Here is a 12,081-nt window from a genome sequence, read left to right on the forward strand (position 1 = left end):
AAGGCAGGAATGTCCTAGTGCAGTGGTCGGCAAACTGCAGCTCGCTAGCCACATATGGCTCTTTGGCCCCTTGAGTGTGGCTCTTCCACAAAATACCATGGCCTGGGCAAGTCTACTTTGAAGAAGTGGCATTAGAAGAAGTTTAAGTTTAAAAATTTGGCTCTCAAAAGAAATTTAAATCATTGTACTGTTGATATTTGGCTCTGTTGACTAATGAGTTTGCTGATCACTGTCCTAGTGATATGTGACTTCAGATATTCCCCTGTTTGTGCATTGAGCATTATGAAATCACTAGAGGCCCAGTGCACAAAATTCATGCATGGGGGGGGGGTGTCCCTCAGCCAAGACTGCACCCTCTCCAATCTGAGACCCCTCGAGGGATGTCCGACTGCCCGTTTAGATGGGCAGTCGGACATCCCTCTCACAATACAAGGCTGCTGGCTCCCAACTGTTCGCCTGCTTGCCTTCCTGATTGCCTCTAACCACTTCTGCCTGCCAGCCTGATCACCCCCTAACCACTCCCCTGCCAGCCTGATTGATGCCTAACTGCTCCCCTGCCAGCCTGTTTGCCCCTAACTGCCTTCCCCTGCAGGCTTAGTCACCCCTAACTGCCCTCCCCTGCAGGCCTGGTACCCCCCAACTGCTCTCCCCTGCAGGCCTGGGTCCTCCCCAACTGCCCTTCCCTGCAGACCCAGTCACCCCCAACTTCCCTCCTCTACCACCTGGGTCATCCCTAACTGCCCTCCCCAGCAGGTTTGATCGCCCACAACTGCCCTCCCTTGCAGGCCTGGTCCCTCCCAACTGCCCTCCCCTGCTGGCCTGATGGCTCACAACTGCCCTCCCTTGCAGGCCTGGTTCCTCTCAACTGCCCTCCCTTGCTGGCCATCTTGTGGTGGCCATCTTGTGTCCACATGGAGGCAGCATCTTTGACCACATGGGGGCAGCCATCTTGTGTGTTGGAGTGATGGTCAATCTGCATATTACTCTTTTATTAGATAGGATAGAGGCCTGGTGTATGGGTGGGGGCCAACTGGTTTGCCCTGAAGGGTGTCCTGGATCAGGGTGGGGGTTCCCTTGGGGTGTGGGGCAGCCTGGGTCAGGGGCCTGTGGTGGTTTGCAGGCTGGCCACGCCCCCCCAGCGACCCAAGCAGAGGCCCTGGTATCTGGGATTTATTTATCTTCTACAATTGAAACTTTGTAGCCTGGAGTGGAGCCAAGCCTTCTGCTTGCTCCGTGGTGGCAGCCATTTCTGTTAGGATTTATGTATCTTCTATAATTGAAACTTTGTAGCCTTAAGCGGAGGCCAAAGCAGGCCAGGGCTGCAGAAGCTTGGCTTCCTCCATCGCCGCAGGCAACCCTAGCCTCCTGCTCTCTCCAGCTCTGTGGCTGCTGCAATTTCTGTTGGGCTTTATTTATCTTCTATAATTGAAACTTTGTAGTACTGAGTGGAGGCCTGGGCTGGCAAGGGCAGGTGGAAAGCTTGGCTTCCTCCATTGCCAGGGAAACCAAAGCCTCCCTCCTGCTCTCTGTGGCTGCAGCCATCTTGGTTGGGTTTATTTGCATATTCCCTCCTGATTGGCTTGTGGGCGTGGCTTGTGGGCATGGCTTGTGGGTGTAGCAGAGGTATGGTCAATTTGCATATTAGTCTTTTATTAGATAGGATAGAATTTCCCCATAAAATGTCTAAACATGAAGATTATCCAATCTAGTTTCTTCACTTTCAAGCCTCCATCCCTGTTTTTCTATGAGTTGAACCTATTTTTATTGAAAAAAAATTAGCTTTAATTTTATATATGCACCAAAATTAATTTTTTTTTACAATTTTGCTTCCCTCCAGATATTTAGCACCATAAGGTCCAATATTAAGACATTAATTAAGCAGTTATCAAATTTTGTGTTAAACCATTTTTTTGACCTTTTCATAATAAAAGGTAGCAGAATATTCTGCCCCCAAATATACCACTTTGGCATAAGGATTATTTTGAGCTGAAAAGCTATTGATGCAAGTAAAGCTTTCTACCCCTCTGCTATTTGCCAAAAAGTAGGATATAAATTTTCAAAGTATCGCTACTTTCCTCATGACTAGGAAGGACAAAACTTAGTTCTCAGAGACAACTTTAGACCCTATCAGGAGAGGGCACCAGAGGAATCTACATAACTAACTATAACCTAGCCTATATCTCTACCCTCAGAAACCTCCAACTGCTTTCCTTTGTCCTGTCATTTTTCCACATCTTTACTGTTCTTTGTGGAAAATGCTATATAAGCTGGAGTTCTACGCCACCTCTTTGAATTACTCCGCTTCTCCCTGGGGATATCCCATGTATACATGAGGCACTCCTGTTAACTTCTGTTTTTATCTTATTAATCTTTTACTTCGGAGGTCTCAGCCAAGAACTCACAAGGGTAGAGGGAAAATTATTTCCCCTTCCCTAAGATATATTTTTAAAGTTTTCCTGTTAATAACATGTACTTACTGTATACAAAATTCTGAAATGTGAGCATATATAATATGAAGTAACCCTCCCCTGCATCCTACCATTACACAGGCCCATTTCCACTCCAGTCGTCAGCTTTGTGAATAGTTTTGAGTTAATCACTTTTTAAAAAGTGTTAGTAGCTAAGTAAAAACTTCCTGTGCCAGTGCTAGATATTTTATTTCCCTCCTAAAAATATACAAAAATGTTATGATCTATTTAGAAATGGAATTAACCTGATTAATTTTAGCACAGCTGTTGCTGCTAGAGAATGCTTCTGAGAGGCTACGTGAATTTGAAGACGATGAGGTTGATGTATGCCAATTCACAACTCTGGGTGGAGTGTACCACTTGGATATTCTGGAGCTTCCCCCACAGTGTAAACCAATGAAGGGCTGGATGATGATGGAAGTAGGTTGATTCTTAAAACTTACGAGTAAAATAATTTCTCACATTTTTACTTTATACCAACGGCTCTAACACATAATGAATTTTAACTCTATTAAGCAAGCATGAAGGAAAATGTAATTTTATAAAATTTGAATCAGTATTAACAGGAAAATAATATGGATTTTAGTCCAGCTGGTGTGGCTCACTGGTTGAGCACAGACCCATGACCAGGAGGTCATGGTTCGATTCCCGGTCAAGGCACGTACCCAGGTTGTGGGCTCAATCCCCAGTAGGGGTTGTGTAGGAGGCAGCCCATTGATGAAGTTTCTTTCTCATCAATGATTCTATCTCTCTATCCCTCTTCCTTCCTCTCTCTCTAAAAATCAATTTAAAAAAACATAAAATAATATGGACTTTAAAACTAGAAATAATGCATGTTAATTGTAAACCTGTAGCATTATGTTTACACTAGAGGCCCAGCACACGAAATGGTGCGGGTAGAGTCCCTAGGGCCTAGCCTCCTGTGATCAGGGCTATCTTCTGCCCCTTTGCCAGTCCCAGGCCAAATACCGCCTCCGCCACTGGGCTGTCAGGCCGTTGGGATCACCAACTCATCCCTGGCTGCTCAGGGGCTCAGGCCTGTGGGAAAGCAGGCGATGGTGACTTCATCTCCATGTGTGTGTGGGCTGGCCACTGATGGAACACTCTGTCCGCTCAGGGCCGCTCAAGCGGGGCACCATTGCCACCGCTGCAGCTTGAGGCACTGATGGAAGCTGCGGGGCGCGCCTGTGACCTACCCGCCCCGGTGTGGGTTGCCCTGAGCAGGCAGCGCGTTCCATCAGCGGCGGCCCATCGCAGGCGCATGGAGGTGAAGTTGCTGGTGCCTGCTTTCCTGCAGGCCTGAGCTCCTGAGCAGCCAGGGATGAGCTGGTGATCCCAATGGCCTGACAGCCAGCCTGGTCCTCCCGCTACCCACCCCAATTCCCCCGTTCACCATCACTGATCCATCGGAGCCTGCAGGCCGTGGGCAGGGACCAAGAGGTCAGCCGTTCAGCCCGCTCGCCAGTCCCCAGTCCCACCCCACGCTGCTCGAGGGCAGGGGTGGGGAGGGACCGAGAGGTGTTCAGTGCCACCTCATGGTGACCGGTTGTTTAGTCGTCATGGACACTGGCTTTATATATATAAAGCTCTGTCGCAACTCCTCAGATCTACCATTGTGATGCTAAAACAGCCATATGTACAGGAATAGGCATGATTGTGTTCCAGTTTAAGCTTTATTTACAAACACTAGTGGTGGGCCAGGCTTTCCAGGGACCATCATTTGTAGATTCTGGTCTAGATAAGTGGTTCCCTACATGTGGTCCCTGGACTGGAAGCATCTGCATCATCCATCATCATCTGGGAATTTGCTAGATATGCAGATTCATGGTCCCCACCTCAGTCTTGCTGAATCAGAAATTCTGGAGGCGAGACTTAGCAGTCTATGTTGTAGTAGCAAAACACAACTAAAGCACCGGTCTGGATCCTTGCTATACAAAATGTGGTCCATCGGTCAGCAGCATCAACATCTGGGAACTTGTTATAAATGCATAATTTGGGGCTTCACCTCAGATCTCCTGAAGTTACATTTTTACAAGACCCTCAGGTGATTCATGTGCACATCAAAGTTGAGAAGCACAGATCCTGGTGATGCCAGCGCTCCCCCAAACTAATTTTCATGCAGGGACCGCACTTGGAGTAGTAAGGATACTGACCATAGCAGCTGTTAGATCATCTATCGAGGACTTTCTCACTCTTGGTTTAGTAGGTAGTAGCATTTGCACTAGGACTAACTTGGTTTCACGTTACCTCACTGGCTTGTGTCCCAAATATACCCAATTCTGTTGTCATAGCCCTTCCTGCCCTGCTGTCCTTCTTTCCTCTTTCCCTCTCCGCCTCCTCTAACACGTCATATACATAGATTGCCCGGCACCTATCACTACATTGTAGGTTGTTGGTGAATTCTTGTATTAGAGCAGTATTTCTCAACTTTTTTCCTCATATCGCCTCTCTTGTAAACATTTTTTCCTAGTCATCCCCTGCCAAGGACTTTAATACCGTAGATAGACTGCATATCTGTGTGTGTGCTGTATGCATAACTGTGCTTTATACATAAAAGAGTAAGATTTCTTTCATGCTCCCCCCAAACTAATTTTCACCTCAATGGGGATGATATTGTCATTCCTTTCCCCTTCTCCCCACAAATGAGAATTCTTTTTTTAGAGCACACCTGGGGGAGATACTCTGGTCAATAGCCACTTTGAAGAATCTATTTGAATCAACCTTCCCTATCTCAGGGACATTTGAAGGATAGTGGGGAGTTCAAAACAGACATTCTTTTGGTGACTCTTTACCCATAGGGAGGTCTCAGCCTGATCTGGGGTTTTCAGGATTCACCCAAAGATCTTTGTGAGAATGTCCTGAGACCACCAGTCTGCGCTCTCCATTTGAGCACAGAGTATCCTGCCTCACACCTGTTTTCCTCTCCTGCAACAAAGAGGTCTTCCTACTTTTTTCCAAGAATCTTTTTTTAAAAATACGTGTTTGACTTTTAGAGAGATACTAGTAAGAAGGGAGAGGGAGAAGGAGAGCACGAGAAACATCTATTGGGTCTCTCCTGTACGCACCCCAACTGGGGATTGAACTCCCAACCTGGTGTGTGCCCTAACCGGAACCAAACCAGCGACTTTGGGCACAAGGGAAAGACACTCAACCAACTAAGCTAAACAGGCCAGGGTTTTGTTGTTTTTTTTTTCAAGCATTTTTTCAATAATCTGTCCCCCCTCTACAATTTGTCCCCAATCTTTCTTTCTCTTTTTCTCTTTCTTTCTTTCTTTCTTTCTTTCTTTCTTTCTTTCTTTCTTTCTTTCTTTCTTTCTTTCTTTCTCTATTTTGTAACATTTTAAGTCTTTCCCCTTCCCTAGATCTTTCTCTACATTTAGATACATTAAATTTAGATAGTGGGTGGGTCACCTTTATCCCAGAGAAATCTCTGTTGGTTTCATTGACTTACTTTTTTCTCCTAGCTTTATTGAGATATAATTGACATGTAAGTTTAAGATGTACAATGTGATGAGTTTTACTTTCATCCACTCATTTCTACACTTGTTACACTGCTTATACATTTTTCTCTCTTCACCTACACACCCTAGCCAGGGTATTGGAACATGGTATCTGGGGTCCCATAGCTCTGTTTTCGAGTTCTGATGCCTCTTTGAAGTAATTTGTAATTTGTGGCAAATCACTTGATTTATGGAAATCCCACTTACCTACTTTCTCTTCTTTTATTAAAAATTTTTAAATTACATTTTACATGCAATATTATTTTGTATTAGTTTCAGGTATATAGCATAGTAGTTAGATCGCCATATACTTTATTATTATTTTTAAATTTAAATTCTTATTGTTTAAAGTATCACATATGCCTCCTTTTCCCCCCATTGACCTCTCCCTGGCCTCTCCCACCCTCCAGCACATGCCCTCACCCCCCTACTGTTTGTGTCCATGGGTTATGTTTATATGCATGAATACAAGTCTTTTGGTTGATCTCTTACCCCCTCAAACCCCACCTTCTTTCTGAGGTTTGATGTAGACCATCACATACTTTAGAAATTGTTCCCCCTGATATTTCCAGTCGCCAGCTGGCACCATACACATTTATTACAGTAGGTAATTAACTGAACATCCCATCACTATTTTGTAACTGCCAATCTGTACTTCTCATTTGCTTTACCCTTTTCACCCAGTCACCTGCTTTGTTAAACATATGCCTGTAGGATTGCTTGGAATAAAATGCGGGGTACGTCCCAGCCTAGAACCTGGCCCATAAAAGGGTTCTGTAATTACATTCAAATTTAGTGCTTTCCCCCTTAATCATCATCTTTCATTTTGTTATAACATTTTGTTAGTCAATCTATAGTTGGGACCAAACTTTAGTACTTATTAAAAATAACTATATAGCTTATTCAGTAATATTTACATCTTTAGTTATAACACCAGTCAGCTTCTAACTTGATGTTGTTTCGGTCATTTTTAAAAGATACTCAAAGATGGATTACAGAAATTTATTTATCCTCCAGCAACTACAGAAGACTCAGAAACAGAAAACGTTTTCCCACCCATAGAGGTCATGCTTGAGGTTCATGAGAACGTGATCTTTTTTGAGAATCCCATGGTGGCAAGGTGGGACGCTGAAGGTACACCAGCTTTGATAATTATGTAATTAGAAGAGGTATGCTAAACAATCAGAAAGAGAGAGAGAAACGCATGCTTTCCCCTGGGAGTGTTCAAAGTTGTAGGAGAGGCATATAGAGAAAAACATCACAACATGACGCAGTGGTGGGCTATCAGAGATGGAAGTGCTGTAGAGCAGAACGGTGACTGAGTCAGTCTGGAAGGTTAAGGATGAAATACTGAACAGGTCCTCAAGAGACTAAGAGAGCATTCTCCTACGAGACTTTGCATAGACATATATCTTCATTTCTCTTGGGTATATACCTAGGAGTGGAATTGCTGAGTTGAATGGTAAATTTATGTTAACTTTTTAAGAACCTGCCAAATTGTTTTTTCTAAGTAGCTGTACCATTTTACATGCCTGCTAGCAATACGAGTTTTCCCATTTCTCCACATCCTTGCCAACGTTTGCTGTTATGTCTTTTTTATTATAACCGTTGTTGTGGGTATGAAGTGGTATCTTGTGGTTTTAATTTGTATTTCCCTAATGACCAATAATGTTGAGCATTTTTTAAATGTATCTATTATCCTTACATATATCTTCTTTGGGGAAATATTCAAATCTTTTACTCATTTTGAAACTGGGTTGTATTTTATTATTGAGTTGTAAGACACACAAAAGACCACCTATTATGTGAAAAGCCCAGAAAAGGCAAATCTTTAGAGACAGGAAGTATATTAATGGTTGCCTGGGGCTAGAAGATGGGAATGGGAATGAACTAAAAATGGACACAGGGAACTTATCAGAAGGATAATAATGTGCTAAAAACTGGATTGTGGTGATGGTTGCAAGATTGGGTAAATTTACTAAAATAATTTAATCGTATACTTAAGATGGTCAAAGCTGCTTAAAAAAAGATGAAAAGAGGTTCTGTAAGAGGTTCTATATGAAGGAAGAGTACTGCAGGGAGAAAGAGCTGCATGTGCAGAGGCACACAGGTACATGGTTGTTAGGGAAGGAAAAAGTGGTGGCTGAAACCAGGTGTGAATAAGTGGGAAGGGACGGAGCTAGAAATGTGGGTCAAAGCTTGATTTGAAGGTCTTGCATACCAAGCTTGACCCTGGAGATAGGAAGAAGCTCCCAGCAAGGTTGTTTTTTTTTTGTTGAGATTCTATTCTAAACGTAAAAGAGAACTATATATATATATTGCAGTTATTTGGGTTTCATTCAACTTATTTTTGTATAGAAAAAAATTAAACGAATGTCATTTGCTTTAATCTAAAAGGTAAACATTGGAAAACTGATGGCATCAGTAATGTAGCTTATAAATCAGAAGAAAGAGTTATAACATTCAGCCTGGACACTTTGGGCCCTGTTACCTTGATTCAAGATACTCATATTAACATGCCATACCAGGCATGGGAACTAAGACCACTTGATGTGAATAAAGTACTTTTGACTGTGACTACAGTATTTGCTGAGATTCAAATACAAATTAAGGTAAATCATTGTTATAGCAAGTCATATCTAAGAGGTAAGTCTCATTGATGACTATAAGAGAGTGTGTGAAAGCAATCGATCACTGGTCATTTACATACAGAAATGTCTTTTTTTTTTTTTTTTTTTTTAGAAACTTTCTTTCCCATCAATCTTATTTTCACTTTCTAAAAGTCTGTGTAAGAACAGCTAAGACTCTTGAATGGTTGTTTCTACCCATTCAGTGGCCTAAGCAGTGAGGGCTGCAGCCCAGTCTTCAGTAGGGAACTGCTGTTGAAATGACTTTTATAAATGTTTAATATATACCTTGAGTTATAATTTCTAAACAAAATATTAGATAGGAAATAACATGTAAAAAGCGAGGCACAAATTTATACCCTAAAGTTACTAGGAATAGACCAATTAATGAAGGTCCAAGCCTGGTTGCAGTATGACTTTCAGAGACTTTTTGACCCACTCCTAAGAGGTGTCCTGATCTTTATCACCAAGCCATTTGAAACCCCCTTTGTGAGGTTTCTCTCTCAAGGAGCCTGTATTACTTGGCAATCATAAATTAGCTTGAAATCTAGAGACAAAAAGTAGATTAGTGGTTGCCTGAGGCTGAAGGTGGGAATGGGGATTAACTGTATATTGGCATGAGGGATGAGAGGAGGATGGAAGTGTTCTAAAACTGATTTATGGTGATCGTTGCACCACTCAGTCAAGTTTTAAAAAAATCACTGTATTCTGCATTTGAAATGGGTGAATTTATGATATGTAAAGTATACCTCACTAAAACTGTTTTAAGAGAGAGAGAGCCTGAAATTCTTAAGAATGTGGCAGGAAGACTAGAATTAATCAAGCTTTGCTTTTGAAAGCAGATGAGAGGTGTGAATTTTGTACACCTTCCAACTTCCAGTTTAAACTTTGCAAACTTTAAAATGGTAAAATAATTTTGCATTATGTTAAATCTTAGTGTAAAAAATTATCCTTAAAAGATGTAGCATGATTGCTATCAAATAGCTATTATAATTCAATAGGAACATATGTAGTATTCTTAGATCATAACTTATAAAATAGGAGATCTGAAAGATCCTTTAGTTCAGTCCCTTTATTGTTCAGATAAAGCACCAAAAGGTAACATGGAGACTTGGTGGCAGAGCTTTCAGATTGGTCCTAAGACATACCTTCCCTGCATTCCTTTTAGTATAGAATGAGCTAGGGCTTTTAAAAAATGGTATAAAGAACCCAAAGGCTAGAACCAGAATGATAATGAAGAATTTCTTTAACTTGTATGAAAGCTTTTTTTTTTTTCTCATTGATACTAGGAAGGCCTCTGCATGTTAGCTTCAGTAAAAATCGGTGACAAAAATCATCTCTCTATGTTGGAAGGAAAATGGATGACTCCTATTTATTTCATTATTACTTTGCAAGAAGCTGGATTGAATATCTTCCCTACTGAATACTCTCATTTTTATGTTGCTACAAACTATAAGGTAAGAATGAATCTTTCCAAACTTAATGTAATGGACATTTAGAATGCTAGCAAGTATTAAATTGTATATAAATCTTAAAGGACATCATGGGTTTTCTATGTTCATTTATATAAGATTCTAGTTAGAAAGGAAGGAATAAATGGCAAGATCAGAAACTCAGAGTTCTCTGAAGTTTAATAATCTTCCACAAGAAAGTAAGCCTTTAGTATGATCTTCACTTGACAAAAGGAGGACACCCACAACTGGCCGGTGTTAGTGCAAGGGTAGTCAGAGCCACGTCACACTTTGTGTCTGTTCTTGCTTCTCCCAGACTAGATATATGTAAGACTTCTTCAAAGAGTAAATGGCTGAGCAGTTTCCCAAACAGGATAAGTCAGATGAAATCAAACACACAGACAGACAGACTACTGGTACACAACCCACTTCTTCCCGGGTCTTGGCAGAGGCTCCCTGTAGACATAAACAAAACGCAGCCTGCTTTGTGTTACTGGTAAGGCTGTAGCTTAATGAGATCCATCCTTATGAAACTGTAAGCTCTTTGAGGATGGGAACTGCCTTTTGATCAATTTTGATGGATTCTTCTAGCACCTCACATATTCCTAGAATACAGATGTTTAGTAATATTTGACATATGAATAAAGACAAATTCTCTTCTAATCACGAGAGGTTTTTGAGCAGATGAGTTCAATACTCAAGAACAAGTTTATATTATACCAGAAAGATGACAATGTAGGTAGACATTCATGTAGCATCTGAAAATAATTATATCAAGAGTATGTACATGTGTGGGGAGGAAAATACCACCTTGGTTTTAGTAACTTAAATTGCCAGTTACTCTGCAAATGCTGAATGTAGTGTAGTCTTCATTTATTTAGAATATTCAAGAATTTCTTTTTCTGACCACCTATAGTCTAGTATTCTAGGCATGTTTTAGATGCTTAGGATACATTAGTGAATTTTTTTTAAAGTTCCTACCCTTGTGGAGCTTACATTCTAGTAGAAGGAGACAAAAATAAGCAATAAGCATAAAAAATGATTTCATGTCAAAGGTAAATAAGTGCTATGGGTAAAAGAAAAGGTAGATGATGAACACTGGGGTTAGGGCGGTATACAATATCAAATAGGGCATTGGGGGCTCGGGGAGAAGGAAAGATTTGAGCAGAACATGAAGGTGGGGAATTTAACCAAGTGGATATCTCAGGAAGCAGCTTCCAGGCTGAGCGACCTAGAAGATTGAAGGAACAGCAAGGAGGCCAGGTGCTTGGAATTAGCAAAGGGAGAAGAAAAGATAGGTGAAAAGATAGGTCAGATAGATAATGAGATGTATGTGGGAGGGTGTCAGATCACACAGACCCTTACAGATCACTGTTAGCACTTTGGATTCTATTCTGAGAGCAAGGGAAAGCCATTGCCCCATTTTGAGAGGGGAGTCATAGAATCTGACTTACATTTTAATGGCTTCTTCTGTGTTGAGAATAAACTGTAGGAGGCCAAGGATGGAAGGGAGACTTGTTGAGAAGGCTCTATGATCAATTCTATTGACTTTTATTTATATTGACAGGATCCTTTGGTGGAAATGAAAGTTTATCGACAAATGGCCTTGCTAAGTTCTGCTTTTGCATTTGGTTGGAGCAAGTGGAATATGCAATGTGGTTCTGAAAAAGTTATATTTAAGGTAGAGTATGCAAAAACCCATAACACTACTCTGTCCTCCAAAAGAAAAGGTACTCAAAAGCTAAAAGAATATAGACTGTTTTCTCCTCTTAAAAAGGGGAGGGGGAAATAACACTCAAAATGGAGTTTTAAAACCATTTTTTAAAATTTTGTCAAAAATATAAAGCTAAACTATGTGAAGGGTTGTACCTTCATTGCCCATTATGGTACCAAATGCTCTTGATTTCAGACTAGAGTCCTTCTATCTCGTTATAGTAACTCCAGAAAAAATGGAAGCCTTTAATGCGAATATGTATCAATGGTTCACGAACTTTTTGGCACATTTGCTACTTACCTGATAAATTCTAAAAGCTGA

At 41.3% G+C, this 12,081-nt stretch overlaps 1 protein-coding gene across 1 annotated transcript in view; it reads left to right on the forward strand.

Moving 5' to 3' along the window:
* DNAI7 (dynein axonemal intermediate chain 7) overlaps positions 1-12,081 on the forward strand; it is a gene marked incomplete at its 5' end in the record, with an annotated part of 48,450 nt that overhangs the window by 35,698 nt on the left and 671 nt on the right. Inside the window, 5 exons of the mRNA XM_080662326.1 lie at positions 2,728-2,888; positions 6,946-7,102; positions 8,366-8,580; positions 9,885-10,052; positions 11,614-11,727. Of these exons, the coding sequence (XP_080518452.1) occupies positions 2,728-2,888; positions 6,946-7,102; positions 8,366-8,580; positions 9,885-10,052; positions 11,614-11,727 (815 nt within the window). The remainder of the gene's footprint in view (positions 1-2,727; positions 2,889-6,945; positions 7,103-8,365; positions 8,581-9,884; positions 10,053-11,613; positions 11,728-12,081) is intronic.

This window comes from Plecotus auritus, assembly GCF_963455305.1.
Source record: "Plecotus auritus genome assembly, chromosome: 3".
In the NCBI taxonomy this organism is placed as follows: Eukaryota; Metazoa; Chordata; class Mammalia; order Chiroptera; family Vespertilionidae; genus Plecotus; species Plecotus auritus.